Below are 23,463 nucleotides of genomic sequence, written 5' to 3'. Positions count from 1 at the left end.
TACCCTGGACAGGAGTGACACTGGACGGAACACGTAGGGCAGCCAAAAGTTCCATGGAATCGCTAGTGCATCCACAAACGCTGCTTGAGGATCCCTGGTTCTTGATCTGAATACCGGAACTTTGTGTTTGTGTCGAGATGCCATCAGGTCTACATCTGGTAGGCCCCACTTGTCCACTAGGAGTCGAAAGACTTCCTGATGAAGATTCCTATCTCTGGCGTGCACGTCCTGACGACTGAGGAAATTCATTTCCCAGTTGAGGACTCCCGGAATGAACGCTGCCGATATTGCTGGCAGATGGTGTTCCGCCCTACAAAGGATTTTTGATACTTCCATCATTGCCATGCAGCTTCGAGTACCTCCTTGATGGATTATGTATGCCACCGTGGTGGCGTTGTCTGACCATACTTGAACAGGCCTGTTCCTTAACAGAGGCAGGGCGAGAGACAAAGCATTGAACACCGCCCGCAATTCCAGAATGTTTTATCGGGAGGAGTGATTCCTCCTTGGTCCACCAACCCTGGAAGGAGTGTTGCTCCAACCCCTCAGGCCATCCCACTTGGAAAGAATTAACCTCTGCAGAGGGCAGGAATGAATTGAGTTTACTCCACCATGTCGAAAGCCGACACCATGAGGCCTAGTACTTGCATCGCCGAATGTATCGACACTCTTGGGCGAGATAGGAAGTACTTGATCCTGTCCTGAAGTTTCAGGACCTTCTCTGGAGACAGAAACAGCCATTGACTGTGTGTGTCCAGAAGTGCCCCCAGGTGCACCATACTCCGAGCAGGGACCAGCGAGGACTTCTTCCAGTTGATAAGCCACCCATGGGCTTGTAGGAAGTTTACCGTCAGGTGGAGATGACTGAGGAGAACATCTTGGGAATTAACCAGAATCAGCAAGTCGTCCAGATATGGCAGGATTCTGACTCCCTGGCGACGGAGATGAGCCGTCATCACGGCCATAACCTTGGTGAAGATCCGAGGGGCCGTTGCTAGACCAAACGGCAGAGCCTAGAATTGATAGTGGAGGCTGCCAATAGCAAACCACAGATATTGCTGATGCGATATGGCAATAGGAATATGCAGGTAAGCATCTTGTATATCCAGGGATACCATATAGTCTCCGGGTTCCACGGCCTGAACAATTGAGCTCAGTGTTTCCATACGGAACTTGGACACTCTCACAAACTTGTTCGGTGACTTGAGGTTGAGTATAGGCTGAAAAGACCCATTGGGTTTAAAGACTAGAAACAGGGTCGAGTAGTATCCTCTGCCTCTCTGAGACAGAGGTACCGGCACAACCACTCCTGTATCCAGGAGGGAACGTACAACCAGTTGTAGAGCTTGCACCTTCAACGGATTCGAAGGGATAACTGTTGTGCAGAACTGGCAAGGGGGACGTCTCTTGAAAGAGACTGCGTACCTGTGAAAGACAACTTCTTGCACCCACGCGTCTGCGTGGTCTTCAACCAGACCTGGGTGAATGGCAGAAGTCAGCCTCCCACCCTGGGGTTCCCTAGGGGGAGAACCGCCTTGTCATGCAGTAGGCTTGTCGTGTTTAGAAGCAGGCTGATGGACGGCCCAGGATTGTTTTGCCTTGGGCTTAGTGGTTTTGGGAGCATGAGATTGTCTCGGGAATGCCTGACCTTTTGCTTTCCCTTGAGGCTGATAGGAGCGTAAAGTGGTACCTTTTGTATTCTGTGCAGAAGGATTAGTATTCAGGAGAAATTCAGTCTTAGCAGCCGCTAAGTCAGTCACAATCTTACTGAGATCTTCCCTAAAATAGGATGTCTCCCTTAAAAGGGAGTACCTCCAAGGTCTTTTTGGAGTCCAGGTCCACCTTCCACGACCTCAACCACAGAATATGGCAAGCCAGGATGGACGTAGTCGATGCCTTGGCCGCCAACACACCTGCCTCAGAGGATGCCTCCTGAATGTAATAGGCGGCGGTGGTGGTAATATGAGAGAGGTATCATCTGGCAGTGTCAGATATATCGAGGCAGCGCTTCCTCTAATACCTGAACCCATGCTTCAATTCCTTTTGCAGCCCAGGAGGCTGCTATAGTGGGTCTATGTACAGCACCTGTAAAGGAGTAAATAGACTTCAGGCAACCCTCCACACGCTTATCTGTCTATTTCTTCAATGAGGTGAAAGTGGTGACAGGCAGAGCAGATGACACAACAACACGGGTGACATGTGAATCCACCGGCGGTGAATTTTCCCTCTTGTTACACAACTCAGGGGGAAAGGATAACGAGCTACTACTTTTTATATAAGGAGAATTTCGGGATCTTGACGTATGTCTACTAAATGGTCAGAATGCGGTAATAATGTTTTAGTTACCTTCTGACGTTTAAACTTATCAAGTTTCTTAGAAACTGTAGTGGAATCCTCATCATCATCATCATCATCATCAGTGATCTGTAGGATCTGCTTAATAGCAACCACTAAAGCAGGGACATCAACCTGAATAGTAGATTCCCCGTCAGAAGCAGCTGTATCAATGTCTGACGGGTCAGTATACTCAGAAGAAAAGATGTTGTCCGCACAAGCCTAAAAACGAACCCAAACAAAAATAACTATAAATCAAAGGACAATCACTAAATAAATGACACTTATACCCCAATTTCATATATCATGCACTTTTGTGCTTTTATGTTAATTGGAGACACTGGGGGGGTGCTCCCTGAGAGTTAAGTTAAACTATTTCACAAAAATATACCAAAGAAAGGTAGACAAGAACTCTCCTAGAATGGGGCACTCAAAGAGTGTTATAATGCGTGTGCAACGGCATAGGATCAAAAATAGAAAGGGGGGGGGGGGGGGGGGAAGAAAGAAAGAAAAACAATATATTAAGACTTAACTTTTATTAAAGATCAAAATTAAAATGTTTTGGAGATTATACTCTCTTCATTTAAAAAGGCGAAATATAGACACAATACATACAATACAACATGTAACAGTTTAAAAGGTACAGGTTGTTTATAAACTCCAACGGGCCTTAGCCCTATCAATAAAGGAGAATCAATTTATGAATGATACTCAATAACGATAATAAGTCAAGACCTCATGGCGTGTTTCGTGGTTCTGCTGCCTCGTATGTGCTACAGCATTGTATACGTGGTGAGAGACCCTTACTCGTGCCAGTCTCTAGAGTCATAGACAGTGCCAGAGCATCCACGGAGAGTGTCTCATTCACTTCTGCTTTTGGTTGATGACACTACGGTCAGTGCAGCCAATGAGAGAGCTACTGACACTCTAGCTCTCTCATTGGCTGCGCTGACCGTAGTGTCATCAACCAAAAGCAGAAGTGAATGAGACACTCTCCGTGGATGCTCTGGCACTGTCTATGACTCTAGAGACTGGCACGAGTAAGGGTCTCTCACCACGTATACAATGCTGTAGCACATACGAGGCAGCAGAACCACGAAACACGCCATGAGGTCTTGACTTATTATCGTTATTGAGTATCATTCATAAATTGATTCTCCTTTATTGATAGGGCTAAGGCCCGTTGGAGTTTATAAACAACCTGTACCTTTTAAACTGTTACATGTTGTATTGTATGTATTGTGTCTATATTTCGCCTTTTTAAATGAAGAGAGTATAATCTCCAAACCATTTTAATTTTGATCTTTAATAAAAGTTGAGTGCCCCATTCTAGGAGAGTTCTTGTCCACCTTTCTTTGGTATATTTTTGTGAAATTGGGTCAGTATACTCCCCATCCTCATCAGAAGAATCTTCTGAGAGATTAGTGGATTGTGAGGAGGAAGTGGCCCGCTTAGACGACCCCTTGACACAAGAGTGACTTGGGGTAGGTTTATGTCTAACCATAGATTGATTCAATTGCTGCAACTGGGTAGACAAATTATCGGCCCAAGGCGTACTAACCATAGGGGCAATACGTGGCTGCAATCGCACAGGAGGTCCCATAGTTGGCGTAAGGCGTGTCACAAGTGTATTGAGCACAGTTGAGAACACCGCCCAAGGTGGCTCTTGATTGGTTACAGGACTGACTAGGAGATGTATGGCACATAGTACACAGATCGTCATACAAAGCTTCCCCCTCAGGCAAATCCCTGGCGCATGCGCTGCATGATACATGAGCGTCCATGGATTTCCCGCCCTTTGTGTTAGACATTTTAGTGAATGTAACCGCAGAACGTATGAGTACAATACAGCCAGAGTACAATACCTGCGAATAAATCCCCTAGTATGTGACAGCGTACACAGCACACAACACCAGCAAATAAATCCGGTATTATGTGAATTCGTGAACTCGTACAATATATTCTGGCACAGGTACACTTGTTCTTAACAAACGCTGTCTTAATATTGACATGTAAAATACTTAAGTGTCTGTAAAATCACGGCGCTGATGTACAGGCGGATTTACAGAGGAGACCTTGCCCTGCAGTTCCAGAGACCAGTCGCAGCTAATCATAGAAGACGGGGCCCAGCGTCTCAGTCAGGAAGTGAGGGAGAGTGTGAGGCAGCTCCAGGGCGGGAAGACCAGCAGTAGATGGCGCCCGGAGCTGGGGGAGGGGCTACAGGGCTTCTCCCCTATGTTGGTCCTCACCACCTGGTACTATGGAGTCTTAATAAAGAGGATATTTATATATCCGACATGTACTCCTATGCCCTGGTGGATATAGTGGGGTCCCTGCTCTGTTACAGTGTCCACGCCAGCATCGCAGTCCGTCTCCTTAGACTGCGACCGGAACGCGATATAATGGCAGGTCACGCCTGGGGGACCCTCTTACCTCCTCCCTTCTGTAGCAGCCATACGAACCAGAAGAGCGCCTGCGGCCGTGTGCCTAGAGCCAGAGCATCTCCGCCACAAGTACCCGGGAACGGAGCCAGCGGGAGTATGCAACGCCGCTGGGGAGGTGACGGAGCCGCAGCACAGAATATCACCCTGACATGAAAGTGCTGCGTCCATTTAAGTCTTCTAAAAGCTTTTTCGGGGCTGCCCAGTGCAGCCCCCCTGTTAAGTGACCTGCTTCTGCAGGCACCAACTTGAAACTGAGCTCACAGTGCCTGGAGGTGGGGTTATAGGGGAGACCCCAATGCATCCTGGGACAGTCTAAAGCTTTAGCCTGTTGGTGCCTGGATCAAGATCCATCTCTACACCCCAATGTTTCCCTGTGGAAACCAATGTACCCCGCTGCAGTAATTATTTTCCCCCCTCAAAATTCTGCACACAATACCTCATAATGACAACGTGAAAGTTTTTGAGATTTCTGCAACTTTTTTAACAATAAAAAAAACTAAGAAATCACATGTACATAAGTATTCACAGCCTTTGCCATGAAGCTCACAATTGAGCTCAGGTGCATCCTGTCTCCACTGATCATCCTTGAGATGTCCCTACAGCTTAATTGGAGTCTACCTGTGGTAAATTCAGTTGATTGGACATGATTTGGAAAGGCACACACCTGTCTATATAGGGTCCCACACTTGACAGCGCATGTCTGAGCACAAATCAAGCATGAAGTCAAAGGAATTCTCTGTAGACCTCCGTATCACTGACCTGGTTTGGGAGTGTTGTGGACTCGGGGCTTCTTCCGATGACCGGGAAGAGGAACCGCCACTGGGTCGTAGTAGAGATGGCCGGATGTAGGTCTTCCTCATGCAGAACTAAGACGGCAGGCGGGAGGCCCAGAGGAATTCTTGTAGGTCTCCTGTAAGACAAGACTTGTAGAAATAATGAAGGCTGGGGTACTGAGATATTGGAGACACTGTGGTATTGAAGGCACTGAGGTACTGGGAGTACAGGGAGTGCTGGGAGACCCTTGGAGGCACGGAGGTGTTTGGAGGCACGGAGGTGCTTGGAGGCACGGAGGTGTTTGGAGACACCGAGGTGTTTGGAGGGACGAGGTGCTTGGAGGCACGAGGTGCTTGGAGACACGGAGGTAACTGGAGGCACGGAGGTGCTTTGAGGCGCGGAGGTGTTTGGAGGCACGGGGTGCTTGGAGGCACGAGGTGCTTGGAGGCACGGAGGTGCTTGGAGGCACGGAGGTAACTGGAGGCACGGAGGTAACTGGAGGCACGGAGGTAACTGGAGGCACGGAGGTGCTTGAGGCGCGGAGGTGCTTGGAGGCACGAGGTGCTTGGAGGCACGAGGTGCTTGGAGGCACGGAGGTGCTTGGAGGCACGGAGGTGCTTGGAGGCACGAGGTGCTTGGAGACACGGAGGTAACTGGAGGCACGGAGGTGCTTGTAGGCACAGGATGCTTGGAAGCACAGGTTGCTTGTAGGCACAGGATGCTTGGAAGCACAGGATGCTTGCAGGGACAGGATGCTTGGAAGCACAGGATGCTTGCAGGGACAGGATGCTTGGAAGCACAGGATGCTTGCAGGGACAGGATGCTTGGAAGCACAGGATGCTTGCAGGGACAGGATGCTTGGAAGCACAGGATGCTTGCAGGGACAGGATGCTTGGAAGCACAGGATGCTTGCAGGGACGAGGGAGCTCTGGATCATAGCTTCCACAGGAGAAACGAAGATACTCAGGCATCGGATCTCTGCCTGGTATCTGATTTTAAATTCCCCGCCCTAGCCTGATTGGCGGAGCAGGCAGGTGACGTCAGACCTGCTCCGCCTCCTTGCCCTTGCTTGTGATGGCGGCGCCCTTGCTTCCGGGAAGCCGCCGGAGAGCAGCGCCGACCCGCCGCTGAAGCCGGAGACTGACAGGGGAAGAGAGGCGCCGGGCAGACCAGGCCACCCGCAGGGACAAGCGCGGTCGCCGCTGCCCGAGGTTCGTGACAGTACCCCCTCCTCCAGGAGTGGCCCCTGGACACTTCCCGGGCTTAGTCGGATGTCTGGAGTGGAAGATCCGAATCAGACGAGGAGCCGTTACTTCAGTAGCCCCAATCCAACTTCTCTCCTCAGGTCCATAACCCTTCCAGTCCACCAAGTACTGTAATTTTTTATGAAGATAACGAGAGTCCAGAATAGCTTTGATTTCAAACTCCGCTCCAGCTTCTGCCACTACGGACGTTGGCCTTGGGAGTGCTGAGTGGAATCGATTCAGTATGAGGGGACGGAGTAGAGAAACATGGAAGGCGTTAGGTATGCGAAGATGGGCAGGCAAACCCAGTTTACAGACCACAGGATTTAAGACTTGTAGCACAGGGTAAGGACCGATGAACCTTGGAGCGAATTTCATGGTGGGCACCTTCAACCGGAGATTCCGTGTGGACAGCCATACCCTGTCCCCAACTTTATATTGAGGTGCGGCTTGCCGTTTCTTATCTGCAAAGAACTTGTACCGAACAGAAACCTGCTTAAGATTAGCATGAACCTTTCTCCAAATTTGTCCAAAGTGTCGTAGAGTGGACGCTACAGCAGGAACCTCTATTATCGGAAGGCTTGGAAATTCCGGAACACGGGGATGGAACCCGTAGTTGACGAAAAATGGTGATTCCCCAGTGGAAGAATGAAACAAATGGTTATGGGCAAACTCCGCCCAAGGCAACAACTCCACCCAGTTGTCCTGTGAAGGAGAGAGATACAACCGAAGAAAAGTCTCTAGATCTTGATTGACTCGTTCCGTTTGTCCATTTGTTTGGGGATGATAAGCCGACGAAAACTTAAGTTTAATGTGTAGAGTTGAACAAAGGGCTTTCCAAAACCTGGCGGTGAACTGTACTCCACGGTCAGAAACAATCTCTTGTGGCAACCCATGCAAACGAAAATGTTCTCGGATAAACAATAGAGCCAGTTTCGGTGCTGTCGGAAGACCAGTCAAGGGCACAAAGTGTGCCATCTTCGAAAAACGGTCAACGATAACCCAAACGGTGTTGCAACCCTTGGAACAGGGCAAGTCAGTGATGAAGTCCATGGAAATGTGAGTCCAGGGTCTCACAGGGATAGGCAGAGGACGAAGTAACCCTGCAGGAGGCAGACGAGGAGATTTATGTTGTGTACATTGGGGACATGAATTAACGCAATCTTGTACATCCTTCCTCATGGTGTTCCACCAGTAAGACCTTTGCAGAAACTTGTACATCTTCTGAGCGCCGGGATGACCGGAAAACTTGGAGTTATGGACCCACCGTAGTATTCCTGGGCGGAATCTAGCTGGTACGGACATTCTTCCAGGAGGAGGAGCTGGAGTAGTTAAAGCAGCAGAGACAGAAACTGGATTCAGAATTAAACCCCGCTCCGGAGGTTCATCCTCGTCTGTGGGAACCTGTGAACGGGAAAGCGCATCTGCTTTAATATTGAGAGTCCCGGCACGGTACTTGATAATGAACGAGAATCGGGAAAAGAAAAGTGCCCATCTCGCCTGGCGAGGATTCAAACATTGTGCGGATTTGATGTACAGTAAATTCTTGTGATCCGTGTAGATGGTAAACACATGTTTAGCCCCTTCTAGAAGATATCTCCATTCTTCCAAGGCAGATTTGATTGCCAAGAGTTCCTGGTCTCCAATAGAGTAATTTCGTTCGGCTGGAGAGAATTTACGAGAGTGGAAGCCACACGGATGTAATTTCTTATCAGAGGAATGCTGGGAGAGGACAGCCCCCACCCCGACTGAAGATGCATCAACTTCTAAGAAGAAGGGTTCCTCGAAATTTGGTTGTTGGAGAACTGGAGCCGTCGTGAAAGCTAACTTTAAGCGAGAAAAAGCTACAATGGCTTCCGGAGGCCACAAACTAGGATTAGAACCCTTTCTCGTCAGGGCAGTAATGGGTGCAACAATGGTGGAGAAACCTTTAATGAATTTCCTGTAGTAGTTCGCAAAGCCCAGGAACCTTTGTATTGCTTTCAGGGAAAGAGGCTGAGTCCAATCACGAATGGCCGACAACTTTTCCGGATCCATGCGAAGCTCCGTCCCCGAGATGACATAACCGAGGAACGGAATAGATGTTACTTCAAAGGTACATTTGGAAAGCTTGGCGTAGAGATGATTCTCTTGTAAACGGTGTAGCACCTCTTTGACTTGAGTCCTGTGTTCGACAAGATTCTTGGAAAAAATCAGTATGTCGTCCAGATATACCACAACGCTCTGATACAGCATATCACGAAAGATTTCGTTGACGAATCCCTGGAAAACCGCGGGAGCATTACTAAGACCAAACGGCATCACCAAGTATTCGTAATGCCCATCTCGGGTATTAAAGGCAGTCTTCCATTCATCCCCCTCTCGGATGCGTATAAGATTATAAGCTCCTCTCAAGTCGAGTTTTGAAAAAATGCGGGCACCACGAACCCTATCAAATAACTCTGTGATTAGTGGCAAGGGGTATTTATTCTTAATAGTAATGTCGTTTAGGCCGCGGTAGTCGATGCATGGTCTCAACCCCCCGTCCTTTTTCTTCACGAAAAAGAAGCCTGCACCAGCAGGGGAGGAAGAGGGGCGAATGAATCCCTTGAGCATATTGGACTTAATATACTCCGACATGGCTTGAGTCTCGGGAAGAGACAGAGGATATGTGCGACCACGAGGTGGCGTCTTCCCTGGGACAAGGTCAATAGGGCAGTCCCAAGGCCTGTGAGGTGGTAACAGGTCAGCAGCTTGTTCCGAAAATACGTCCTTGTACCCTTGATATGCCTCCGGAATGTGCTCTTCATCCGTTTTGGAGGTAACACGGAGCGGACAAACAGGAGTAAGACAATTAGTGTGACAAAAGGAACTCCAGGACAGAATTTGTGACGACTTCCAATCGATGTGGGGGTTATGACTTTTCAGCCAAGGCATTCCAAGAACCAGATCATGGGGCATTTCTGGGATTACCAAGAGTTCCAAATCTTCCTGATGTAGAGCCCCGACCCGCAGCTTAACTGGCCCCGTGCGCCACATTATGAGACCTTTGGAAATTCTAGTCCCGTTGATAGCCGTCAGTGAAATTGGCCGCTCGATAGGCCGTAACTTTAAACCCAAACTTTGGGCACAGAAGGAAGAAACGAAGTTCCCTGCAGCTCCGGAATCCAATAGGGCTTCACAAGACCTGGAGACTGAATTGGAGACTAGAGTTACTGGAAGCAAGCAGTCCGAAGTTGGAGAAGCTTTTGTCGTAACTCCCAGCTTGACTCCTCCGGAACAAGCTAGGTCTGCCCGTTTCCCGGACGGACTTTACAAGATTTAAGAAAATGATCTGCGGCTCCACAGTAAAGGCAGAGTTTACCCTCACGACGACGCTGTCGTTCTTCCGGAGACAGTCGGGAGCGGTTAATTTGCATGGGCTCATCTGAGCTAGGTGAGGCCACCGGCCTAGGAGTAGGATTCCGGAACCTGGAACGATCCGAACGGTTACGTTCTCTTCCACGCTCCTGCATCCGAAGATCCACCTTGACGCAAAGGGAAATCAAATCTTCTAATGGATCCGGCAGATCTCTAGTAACCAGCTCGTCTTTCAGCCGGTCGGAAAGACCGTTCCAGAAGGCAGCTCTCAGGGCATCATTATTCCAGCGTAGTTCGGAAGCAATGGTCTGGAAATGAACCACGTACTGGCCCACGGAACGGGCGCCCTGCCGAACACGGAGCAAATCGGAAGAAGCAGTGGTCATTCTGCCGGGCTCGTCGAAAATCCTTCGAAAGGACGAGATGAAGTTGGTGTAGTTGGAAACCATGGGATCAGATCGTTCCCATAATGGAGACACCCAATCCAAAGCAGAACCTTCCAACAGAGAAATAATATATGCTACCTTGGACCGGTCTGTAGGAAAGTTGTGTGCAAGTAGCTCGAAATGTACCTCGCACTGGTTCAAGAAACCACGACAATTTTTGGGATTCCCATTATAGCGGGACGGAGTAGGCAACTGAAGGCGTGGAGTGACACCGGCCGATGGTTGAACATTGCTGGCAACGGCAACTGGTGCGACTGCTGGAACAGGAGCCGGAATTACTGAGGCCAGAGACGCCTGAATCTGATCCAGACGCCCGGACAACTGCTGGAGGTACTGCATCACCTGACCTTGTGCTGCTTCCTGACTTTGCACTCGAGAAGCCAGGTTCTGGATGGCACTAGAGTCCGTGTTCCGATCCCCCGAGTCCATGAGGCCTGAGTATACTATCACTGACCTGGTTTGGGAGTGTTGTGGACTCGGGGCTTCTTCCGATGACCGGGAAGAGGAACCGCCACTGGGTCGTAGTAGAGATGGCCGGATGTAGGTCTTCCTCATGCAGAACTAAGACGGCAGGCGGGAGGCCCAGAGGAATTCTTGTAGGTCTCCTGTAAGACAAGACTTGTAGAAATAATGAAGGCTGGGGTACTGAGATATTGGAGACACTGTGGTATTGAAGGCACTGAGGTACTGGGAGTACAGGGAGTGCTGGGAGACCCTTGGAGGCACGGAGGTGTTTGGAGGCACGGAGGTGCTTGGAGGCACGGAGGTGTTTGGAGACACCGAGGTGTTTGGAGGGACGAGGTGCTTGGAGGCACGAGGTGCTTGGAGACACGGAGGTAACTGGAGGCACGGAGGTGCTTTGAGGCGCGGAGGTGTTTGGAGGCACGGGGTGCTTGGAGGCACGAGGTGCTTGGAGGCACGGAGGTGCTTGGAGGCACGGAGGTAACTGGAGGCACGGAGGTAACTGGAGGCACGGAGGTAACTGGAGGCACGGAGGTGCTTGAGGCGCGGAGGTGCTTGGAGGCACGAGGTGCTTGGAGGCACGAGGTGCTTGGAGGCACGGAGGTGCTTGGAGGCACGGAGGTGCTTGGAGGCACGAGGTGCTTGGAGACACGGAGGTAACTGGAGGCACGGAGGTGCTTGTAGGCACAGGATGCTTGGAAGCACAGGTTGCTTGTAGGCACAGGATGCTTGGAAGCACAGGATGCTTGCAGGGACAGGATGCTTGGAAGCACAGGATGCTTGCAGGGACAGGATGCTTGGAAGCACAGGATGCTTGCAGGGACAGGATGCTTGGAAGCACAGGATGCTTGCAGGGACAGGATGCTTGGAAGCACAGGATGCTTGCAGGGACAGGATGCTTGGAAGCACAGGATGCTTGCAGGGACGAGGGAGCTCTGGATCATAGCTTCCACAGGAGAAACGAAGATACTCAGGCATCGGATCTCTGCCTGGTATCTGATTTTAAATTCCCCGCCCTAGCCTGATTGGCGGAGCAGGCAGGTGACGTCAGACCTGCTCCGCCTCCTTGCCCTTGCTTGTGATGGCGGCGCCCTTGCTTCCGGGAAGCCGCCGGAGAGCAGCGCCGACCCGCCGCTGAAGCCGGAGACTGACAGGGGAAGAGAGGCGCCGGGCAGACCAGGCCACCCGCAGGGACAAGCGCGGTCGCCGCTGCCCGAGGTTCGTGACACTCCGAGACAGGATTGTCTGGAGGCACAAATCTGGGGAAGGGCACAGAAAAAAAAATCTGCTGCTTTTAAGGTCCCAATGAGCACAGTGGCCTCCATCATCTGTTAATGGGAGAAGTTCGGAACCACCAGGACTCTTCCTAGAGCTGTCCAGCCGTCTAAACTGAGCAATCCGGGGAAAAGGGCCCAAGTCAGGGAGGTGACCAAGAACCCAATGGTCAAAGCTACAGCATTCCCCTGTGGAGAGAGGAGAACCTTCCAGAAGGACAACCATCTCTGCAGCAATCCACCAATCAGGTCGGTATGGTAGAGGGGCCAGACGAAGCCACTCCTTAGTAAAAAGCACACGGCAGCCCGCCTGGAGTTTGCTAAAATGTACCTGAAGGACTCTCAGACCATGAGAAACAAAATTCTCTGGTCTGATGCGACAGATTGAACTCTTTAGCATGAATGCCAGGCATCATGTTTGGAGGAAACCGGGCACCGCTCACCACCAGGCCAATACCTTCCCTACAGTGAAGCATGGTGGTGGCAGCATCATACTGTGGGGATGTTTTTCAGCAGCAGGAACTGGGAGACTAGTCAGGATAGAGGGAAAGATGAATGCAGCAATGTACAGAGACATCCTGGATAGAAACCTGCTCCAGAGGGCTCTTAAGTTTAAACCCCTGCCTATGTGGACACAAGCCTCTCCAAGCCGCTATCATCTCCTCCAGTGCTGGTGAGACTTTGTGCAATCCCGCTGATACGGGCTAGCGTCCAGCAGCCAACGGAGCTTAGAACTACTGGCCGGAGGACCTTTCACGATCCAAGCCGCCTGCACACAACCCACATCAACGGGAGAATTACAGCGCTGGTGCCAGCGGTGGAGCCGCTGAGCACTGTGTGTGACGGGAACGGAGCCCGGCGGGAGACGCGGCAGTTGAAAGCACTGGTGAGATAAGCTATATCTATGTTACAGCGGACATTTAAGCTACTGTGAAATATGATATATTTCCACAAAAACTTTCACTCTTAAATACTTGCACCTAGACGGGGACGCCCGTCAGAAGATAATCAGCTGGTTGATTAGTTTCTGTAAGAGACTTTAACACCGACAGTCACTCTGTTATAAATTCAGCTTGGTTAACATCAGAGACACTTTGGACACATTACATCACAACGCTGTCCCAGCGGGAGGTGAAAAGCATTTATTGATCATATGCATTTCCTCTAGATATGTTTGGGCTGTGAAGTGTTCTATCAGAGTATATAGGAGGCTGAATAATACAGCGTGACTACTGAGCCTTAAAGATTGTGTATTGTGGAGTAAATGATATCACTTATCCAATGCTACATTGTTTCAATTAGAAACTAAACAATTATTTGCCAGTGTAACTATAGTGTTAGCTGTGATAAGCATTACCAATTAATGAGGAGATAGGCTTTGATGTCATGTATAATATGTTGTAGATTTCCAGGTGGATTTTTTATCAAGTGTTTATATTAAACGGTTTATTTTAATAATTAATATAAAAAAAATTTCATAAGTCTTTATTCTGGACAGCGCTTTCAATTTAATCTCTATATCTTGTTTTACTAAATGTATTGGGAGTCAACAACCCAATAGTTGGAGAGCAGCAGTCCTCAATAAGGAGAGGAGTATTAATTAACCTTTTTCTAGCATCTTGAGTTGGGACAGCTGACACACATTTTAGCTTAGCGCTTTTTCCTTTGGAGTTTGAATTGGCTCTTGACCTCAGACTGGGGCGACGGTTCATCTTTCAGCAGGACAACGACTCTAAGCACACAGCCAAGATAGCAAAGGAGTGGCTTCAGGACAACTCTGTGAATGTCCTTGAGTGGCCCAGCCAGAGCCCAGGCTTGAATCCGATTGGACATCTCTGGAGAGATCTGAAGATGGCTGTGCACAGACGCTTCCCATCCAACCTGATGGAGCTTGAGAGGTGCTGCAAAGAGGAATGTCCGAAACTGGCCAAAGATAGGTGTGCCAAGCTTGTGGCATCATATTCAAAAAGACTTGAGGCTGTAATTGCTGCCAAAGGTGCATCAACAAAGTATTGAGCAAAGGCCGTGAATACTTATGTACGTGTGATTTCTTAGTTTATTATTAATAAATTAGCAAAAATCTTTAAAAAAAAAAAAAAAAACTTTTATCACGTTGTCATTATGGGATATTGAGTGTAGAATTTTGAGGGAAAAAATTAATTTATTCCAGTTTGGAATAAGGCTATAACATAACAAAATGTGTAAAAAGTGAAGCGCTGTGAATACTTTACGGATGCATTGTACGTCCACCTCCCCCTCTCTTACATGTCCTACCGTGGCTCCCCTTCCCCTTAAAAGTACAATTCATGCCTCTCACACTAACTTATAAGACCCCCACCCATTCCTCGACCTTTGCTCGCTTTACACTCCTTCTCTGCTCACAAATGCACGCCGCCTCTCCTGCCACCTTATTACCTCCCACTCCTGCATCCAAGATTTCGCACATGTTGCTCCCTATCTCTGAAATTCCCTACCTCTCCCTATCAGACTCTTCACCTCTCTACAAAGCTTCAAATGGGCTCACAAAATCCACTTCATCAATCATAACCCTCTGTTCCATGCTCACTGTCTACCCCATCTGTGTCATCCCTGTGTCAGCCCTTCCCCATTAGAATGTAAGCTCTCACGAGCAGGGCCCTCTCCACTCATATGCTTTCCCTTCTCTTACTTAGACTATCCTCTACTCCACAGGCCTTACAATGGCACCTAGCCCTCTGTTTCTGCCTCGCTGACGCTTATTTCAGTGTCATGTCCCAGTGGCAATGTTTATATACCATGTACTTGTACTACATTGTCTTGTACTGTAAGTCGCTATTTTCTTGTTTTGCTCATTTGTTTACGTACTTTGTTAGGTGCTGCGGATCCATTGTGGTGCCATATAAATACAGGATAATAATAATAATAAGAATAATAAGAAGAATTATTAATTATTATTATTATTACAACAACAACAACAACAACAACAACAACAACAACGCCATTTAGGGGCATGTGCCGGAATTCTAATGCCTTTGCAATAGTGTATCACAGGCATTGCCTGCAATTTTTCCCTAATTGAATGAACTATTATATGTTAACTTTGCACCAAACCTCAAGTACTAATATGTCTTGATAACCCGAAAGGATTTTGACACTGAACATTGTTCACGCAGTTCTCCTGGGTTATGGGTCATTAGGTCGACAATACTTTCGGTCGAGTCATTAGGTCGACCACTATTGGTCGCCATGCATGAGGTGGTAGACATGGTCATTAGCTCAACATGGAAAAAGGTCAAAATTAGTTTTTTTTTACTTTTTTGGTGTAGTATTCTTCTTAAAGTAACAGGGAACCCCAATTAGTGCACCGTGTCCCCTCACATGGCTTGCAAGCTTCGGGCAAGGTGCCTCGCTGCGTTCGGCACAGGTTACTATTCCCAATCGTAGTCCACGTGGATCGTAAAGTATGAAAAAGTTTACAAAATGGGGGGGAAAACATGTGTCGACCTAGTACGTGTCGACCTAATGACCATGTCGACCTAATGACCGTATCCCTTCCCTTGCCCTACCAAGTTGACAATCTCGTTTTTTGTGCCATGGGAAAGGACCATATCTGGGGGCATAAGAAGTCTGCACCGTACCAGACAACAGTAATGAACTGTGGTGCGTAGCCTGTAGTAAAACGTAGTGTTGCCACATATAAGGAATACAGTATCCTGATTTAGCCACAGACATGTTGTTCTATAATTTGGCCAGTATCATAGTTATACGATTAGCGCCATTAACCAGTTCACCAAACAATACATGTAAGCGATGCAGATCTCCCAGTAAAATATTTAAAACAATTTAAGAGCAAGAGAAAAGCATGTAATAAAGAAACATTGTGAGATTTGTGCTTAATAAAGCCTAAAGAAAACTAAAGTCCATAAGTGATTTTGATGTTTTCTATTACTAGCCTTTTGCTTGGCTGTCAGAATAGATCTATACACTACGGTTTTATTGTCACAAATGGTAATGTCATTATCCGCACAGATAATGGCCCTTCAGAATTTTCCAGGAAATTAAATCAGCTAATATACAGGACCATGCATCACAGCTACAGTGCATGAAATTAGCTTTTACTGCTTCTTCTTATTAAACCTCTTCTCAGACCAAGCAATCTGTTAGAGACAGATGTGCCGCAAGACCATGGACTCTTAAGGTGAAAAACTCTCAACTTTAAGCACTTTGGAAGTAAAATGATGTGTAAGTCATTTTTGTGGCTCTTAATAAATAATAATAGACATATATGTTAAGTTATTTATATAGCGTACACATATTCCGTAGCGCTTTACATAGAATATTCAGTCATTTACATCAGTCCCTGCCCCAGTGGAGCTTACAATCTATATTCCCTACCACATGTACACCACACACATTCACTCTAGGGTATATTTTGTTGGGAGCCAGTTATCCTACCAGTATATTTTTTCGATTGTGGGAGGAAACCCACTCAAGCACGGGGAGAATATACAAACTCCACACAGTCAGGGCCATGGTGGGAATCGAACCCATGACCTCAGTTCTGCGAGGCAGTAATAACGGGTGTGGTATTAAAGATAGACAGCGTCTAGTTAGACAATCAATAGAGAGACACCATATGTTAGACATTAGGTCGACAGGGTCAAAAGGTCGACATGAAAATGGTTGACATAAAAAAGGTAGAAACCATGTTTTTTGCATTTTTGTGGATAGTTTTGTCATCTGGGACCCCCAATTGTAGAAAGCCATACCCTCGCGGGGCACGCTGAGCTCGCCACAAGGTTTATAACCAACTCTGTGCCGGCATGGATAGAGAAGGTATGAAAAAAACAAGTTAAAATTTCAAAAAAACTTTTGTCTATCTTTTTTTATGTTGACCTTTTGACCCTGTCGACCTAACGTCTGTCTAACATATGGTGTCTATCTATTGACTGTCTAACTAGACACTGTCTATCTATCAACCGGATACCGTAATAACATATCATAGAGGAGACGTAGGTCTTCTTTCAAGGATAATACCACCCAAAATAGAAAATTTAGGGGTCTATTTACTAAAGCCTTGGATGGAGACAGAGATAAATGTACCAGCCAATCAACTCCTAACTGTCATTTTTCAAACCCAGCCTGTGACATAGCAATTGGGATCTGATTGGCTGGTACTTTATCTCCATGGATTTTACCTCCATCCAAGGCTTAGTAAATAGACCCCATTGTTTTGGGTGGAATATCCACATTAAGGGGGACATTTACTAAGCAGTGATAAGAGCGGAGAAGTGAGCCAGTGGAGAAGATGCCCATGGCAACCAATCAGCACTGAAGTAACATCTACAATTTTCATACCATAAAATGATACAGAGCTGCTGATTGGTTGCTGGGGCAAATTCTCCACTGGCTCATTTCTCCGCTCTTATCACTGCTTAGTAAATGTCCCCCTATACCCCAAAATATACTCAAAGTCCAGGTACTCAAGGAACCTTGACGTCTTCTGTGCACTCACTGCCGTGCTTCTGGCTGCTGAATACTCTACACTGGGTTGTAAGGCGCCTGGATCACAGAATATTAGAAGCCAGAGATACAGTATTACAAACAAAACAAACCCGCTGTGGAAGGTCAGTGGAAGGAATTGCTGGAATTATTTTGTGGTCATCTATAACTTATAGACAATAAACAAAATAACAGGACTCAAAGTTTAAAATAGGCTCTTACTGTGCTTACCTCAGATCCACAAAAGAACAGCTGCTTTCAAACTCCAGCCCGTCACATTCTTCATAGATTTTATTGGCCGTCTCTGGAGTGTCACATTCTACCACAGCATAGAAGTACTTGAGGCGTTTGAATTGGTAGTCACGCAATTTCTCCTTAATAACTCTAAAAAGGAAGAAAAAAACCCCAGAAATATCAGGAAAGGATTGCCTGATCACACTGGGTGCCTGGACCTGGGCGTCCAGCGGCAGATTCCATTTAAAACAGAAAGTTAAAAGAAAATATATTTTAATTGGCAAAATCTCAGCGATGGCAGCCACCAGTGATCCTCATCAATAGCCCCTGCCGTAACATTAGGCTTCAATAAATAGGGGAAAAAAAAAGACGGTAATTAGAGGTTAACCAATATTTTCTTACAAAATTTACTTGAATTGGTTTTACATACAAGTTTTCATACAGATGTGTCCTCATACATATAGGGGGGAATGTAATCGGGTGTGAGAATCAGGAAGAGAGATTTTTTTTGAGAGGAGTTCTTGTTTTTTTTTTAAAGTGGAAATCTATCAATCTAAAAATCAACCTGGTTTTGCCATGTAAATGGCAAAACCAGGAGCTCTCTCACAAAATCTCTTGCCTTCTCATTCTCACACCCTATTACATTTCCCCCATATAGCGTCTGTACGCCATACAGAACAAGATGCCTGCCGTGACTGAGACACCCCAAAGAGGAGTAGCGAACCATTTTTCAATAAAATTCTGCATCTTATATGCATCTCAGGATCAGAGAAAAGCCGCTTAGAATGTACTAGAGATGCTGGGCTGCAAAGTAATCGCACAGGAATTGGTCTCACACTCGTCCGAAGTCACAGATAAAGCACAAAGGAACTGGGCGTGAGGGATAGCCATGGCCAATCTCATCAGAGCTCCTTCTGCACAAATTCAGACTGGGGGGATCATTTCTAAACGAGTTTTAAGAGTCTGTGGTTGTGCTTTAACAGGGAATGATCCTGAAAATAACCACACTATTGAAGGCTGAGATGTGATTAGAACAAAACTTAGGGGCCCATTTACCAACAAGTGATAAAACTCGTTGTGTATGATAAATGGTGCTCTAGCCAATCAACTCCCAACTGTCATTTTTAAAACACACGACAGTCAGGAGCTGATTGGCTGGAGCACCATTTATCATATGCAATGAGTTTTAAAACTAGTTGATAAATGGGCCCCAGTCACACACAGATGTGCAAATGTCACACATTAAATTGATCAGTGTATGCTAGCAATATAGTTTTGTCACTTTCAGTAGATTTTTTTTTGTACAAATTAAACACACAATTTGAGCGAGAATACGCTCAGTGCAGCATAGTCACCCGGGACAAGGCGCACTAAGAGGGACTATTTGAATCCATAGTGTAAAAGGACACGTCTGTATGAATACAATCACTTGGTTACTTGATAGTAAAAGGAGCTGGACGAACATGTGATTTATATCGAAATGGTTGTTTTCCCACATTTAGCACCAAACATTACTTCAAGTACCCAGCAATTGACAGCGAAAGCACATAAATCAATGTATTCAATACGTTCAGCATGTTTACGTTGGCCTGGCACGAAGGCCTGTGGTGTTTTGGTCATGTGCATGTACAACCAGTAAGGGCAGCCAACTTACTGCAACTCTAGAGAGGTCTCCTTTTGGAAAACATAGAAACAAAATATTATTTTAAGTGTAGCAATGACACATTTAATCCCTCTGCCCCCAAATGCGAATTAATGATGTCACGCTGAGCTCTCCATAGACAATTTTAAGTTTGTGAAAAGCTAGCTTATTAGGCCAGCATCACACTGAGTTATAGACTTCTTCAGAAAAGACAGGGATAACCGCCATGTTTGAGCCCCTGCATTACACAGCGTCTCAACCAACTCTAGGATGAAAAATAGTTACAGACACGGATGGACAGAAACATAAAAAATGGTTTATAGCTGGCAAGACAAGTATTACATGAAACACGGTATTAAATCAAACGTCATGACATGTACAAGTAGTTTTCAAAATACAGCAACACTAAGCTTCAAATTTCCAAGTAGGAGACTGTCAGTGACTCCCCACTGGGCTAATTGCTGGGGTACAGCTGCTTTTAGTTAGAACCAGAATCTGTCTCTGGTTTACTGTAGTCTAGAAGCCGTACCCTTGTTCTGCTGCGTCCTCTTCAGAAATGTTTTTCAGCTCCACAGGTCCATGGAGTTCTTCCGCCTTCAGTCTTTCCTTTCCAAACTCCGAGGGGTAAATCTGAGCAATTCATAGGGAATGGTACAGAATATGAAAGAAAGAAGAAAAAAAAAAGAAGAAAAAAAGAAGGTTATTTAAGGGGACTTTATGCAGAGCAATTTGCGTACATTTAAACAACTTAAGTTTGCCATGGACGCAATCACACTGGGGTTAGTTTGCAAAAGCAAGCGTGCTAGTTTATTTGGGGTAACAAACCAGTAAGAGTTTCCATTAAAACCTTATATAAATCCCAGCTATCTGTGGGATTGGGCCTTCCTAATCTTAGGTTCTATTATATGGCTGCTCAGATGTCACATTTGTCTAGCTGGACTACAGGCACAGTGGATCTAACTATGGCAGGTTTCCTGGCCGAGCAGGTGGAGTGCTCCTCCTCTTTTTCTTTTTCCCCTCTTCAATTTTTACTCTCTGGTCGGTCGGTCAGTCACTGGATTTCCTCATCTGCTGCGTCAGGCCCTGCTGATATGGCGCCTTGTTCACATTCTTTATGATTGGTCGGATCGGGATAGCTGTACTCCATTATGATTTAACTCTCCATATTCTGAGATGTATAAATTGTTTACAGATAACATTTGGATTACCCGGGGAGTGTTATCTGTGGGTCAGCTGTATTATGACGGGGTGTTCGGGTCCTTCCAACAGTTGGAGGAGGACTTTGATATCCCTAATACCGCTCTATTTAGTTATTTCCAATTAAGACATGCTGTTATGGCTCAATTCCCTCATGGTGCCCCGGTAATCCCTGATTCCCCTGTCAAAGTGTTGTTACTTAATTTGGGCCAGAAGGGGGAAAATCTCTTCTATATATGCAGCTATTAATGATAGATTTAATCCGGATCACTTACATAGTCTCTGGCTAAAATGGGAATCAGATTTGGGATCTCTGTCCAATGAGCATTGGATACAGATTCTGGGGTCTCTTAAATACACCACTCCTTGCATTAGATTTCGACAGGTGTTTTTTTGCGACCTTCATAGGGTTTATTGTACACCAGTGTCCCTGCAGAGGGCTGGCCTTAGAGATAACTCCCTCTGCCCTAAATGTCAAGTTGACAATACTGGGTTTTGGCACAGGATATGGGACTGCCCTATGATCTCTGTGTTTTGGGAAGGTGTGTAGAAAGATATATTGCTTACTACTCCCTTCCTCCCTTCTATTAATCGGAGAATATGTTTGTTCGGCTTGGACCTCGAGGAGACACACTCAGTTACAATTTATAGGAATGTCCTCTGTCTTACTACCTTGGCTAAGGTAATTATAGCCAGAGTTTGGTTCTCAGTTGATCCCCCCAGTATATATAAATGGAGGGCGTTGGTTAATGAAGTTGCCCGACATGAACGTTATATGTTAAGATACGTGGCTCCATTTCCAAATTTTCTGAAAAATGGGATGGTTGGTGCAACTCCAGATTGGGCAGAAATGAGGGGTTTCTACCAGACCCCCTAAATGTTTGATATGCTGTTGTGTGATTTTCGGGATAATTTGCTAATGTTAACGTGTTACTATTTCCTAATATGGACACTATATGTATATTAGGGTCAGCTTCATGTGGACTTGTTTTACTCTGATACGTAAGAAAGACACCCAGACGCATGTTATTTTTTTGGTAACCTTTTTTTTTTTAATGGCAATTTTATTATTTTATTGTTTTGTTTTTTGTTATCAATGTTGTCGCCTTAGGCGATGCTGTTTTTTGTTTTCATGTTCTGTGTTGTAATCTGAAGTGTCTAATAATAAAATATGACATGATTTAATATTAAAAAAAAAAGCAAGTGTGATACGTTTAATGTGCACCAGTCACTTACACAAAGCAAAGGCGTCTATTATAATGCCTGCGACTTTGCCCCAATTCCTTTGCGACAAAGTACCAAGTGCCTAGTACACTATAAGCAACTTTGTATGCGGTTACGATGCGAATAAGACGCGTCCATATCCTTTGTCGACAAATTAGGCAAACCTAGTCCTACCTAGTTTGTCTGTTTATTGCTGTGCGTTGTTCTGATGATGTGTCGGTTACACATAACACCCTTTACAAACCGCCTGAGGCGGGTCGCACCAAGGAGCCTGACACGGGAGCTCCCACGGAGCGATCCGCCGCCACTGTAAGCAACCCAGCATATTGGCAGGTTGGTGATGTCAACGGTGATGCGGCGGCGCTTGGAGATCACATGATCTCCAAGTGCCGCCCATCCACACACAGTGAACGAGAAACTGGTTGCATCCACCCGGCTCCCGTTCACACCGCAAGGCAAGTCAGCTTGAACACGCATTTAACCCTGCTCGCTACCCAAGTTGGAATACCGGGGTAGCTCTACCCAGTATTTCAACCCTGGTATCTTTCAGACCGCACATGAACACGGGTTATGAGCGTTCATGTGCCAATAACCCGTGTTCATAGCTGGCGGTCTGAAAGAGGTATAACTGTACATATGATATGTTAGTATCACTGTTACTATGTATATTCCCTGTATGACGCTGCAGCAACTATAATATAATAATAGTGCGGGGAATGTTTTCTTGGCTCAGGCCCATTAATACCAAATGAGCAGTGTGTAAATGCCATGTGTAAATCTGACTATTGTTGCTGACCATGTGCATCCTTTAAGGCCACAGTGTACCCATTCTCTAGCGGCTACTTCCAGCACGGTAACATGCCAGTCACAAAGCACACGTCAACTCAGGCTGGTACCACCAACATGACAAAGAGTTCAGTGCACACAAGTGGCTTCCGCAGTCACCAGATCTCAATCCAATAGAGTTCCTAATGGATGTGGAGGAACAGACCTGCAGCTTAAATGTGCAGTCAATCTGTGTGATGCTATTGTGTCCCCATGGCTCAGAATCACTGAGGAATATTTCCAGGCCCTTGCTGAATCCACGCCGCATAGAATACATTCTGTTCTGGGGGCGAAGAACCCAGTGCTAGAAAGATGTATCTAAAAATGTGGCTGGTGAGACTACATCCTATTAGTATCAGATCCAGAAGCTTCCCCACATTACTGTAAAGGCCATGGAAATGCCACTAGGTCACATGCTTTCTGCCTGGAATACATTCAGTTCCCGTCTGAAGAACTGTACACTACAACAGAACACAATAAAATGCATTACCACTTCAAAAAAAGGTTATGCAGCCAGAGGCGAACTACAACAACCAGACTTGG

At 46.5% G+C, this 23,463-nt stretch overlaps 1 protein-coding gene across 3 annotated transcripts in view; it reads right to left on the bottom strand.

Annotated features, from left to right (window-relative positions):
- Positions 1–23,463, bottom strand: part of ESF1 (ESF1 nucleolar pre-rRNA processing protein homolog) — an 82,850-nt gene that overhangs the window by 44,598 nt on the left and 14,789 nt on the right. For all 3 annotated transcript variants that reach the window (XM_063918533.1, XM_063918532.1, XM_063918534.1), the window contains 2 exons: positions 20,204–20,304; positions 18,030–18,182 (listed from right to left, as the gene is read on the bottom strand). In XM_063918533.1, coding sequence (XP_063774603.1) covers positions 18,030–18,182; positions 20,204–20,304 — 254 coding nt within the window. The remainder of the gene's footprint in view (positions 1–18,029; positions 18,183–20,203; positions 20,305–23,463) is intronic.

The sequence above is a fragment of the Pseudophryne corroboree genome, chromosome 4 (genome assembly GCF_028390025.1).
Source record: "Pseudophryne corroboree isolate aPseCor3 chromosome 4, aPseCor3.hap2, whole genome shotgun sequence".
Taxonomy (NCBI): Eukaryota; Metazoa; Chordata; class Amphibia; order Anura; family Myobatrachidae; genus Pseudophryne; species Pseudophryne corroboree.
This window is presented reverse-complemented; position numbering and strand designations above follow the sequence as displayed.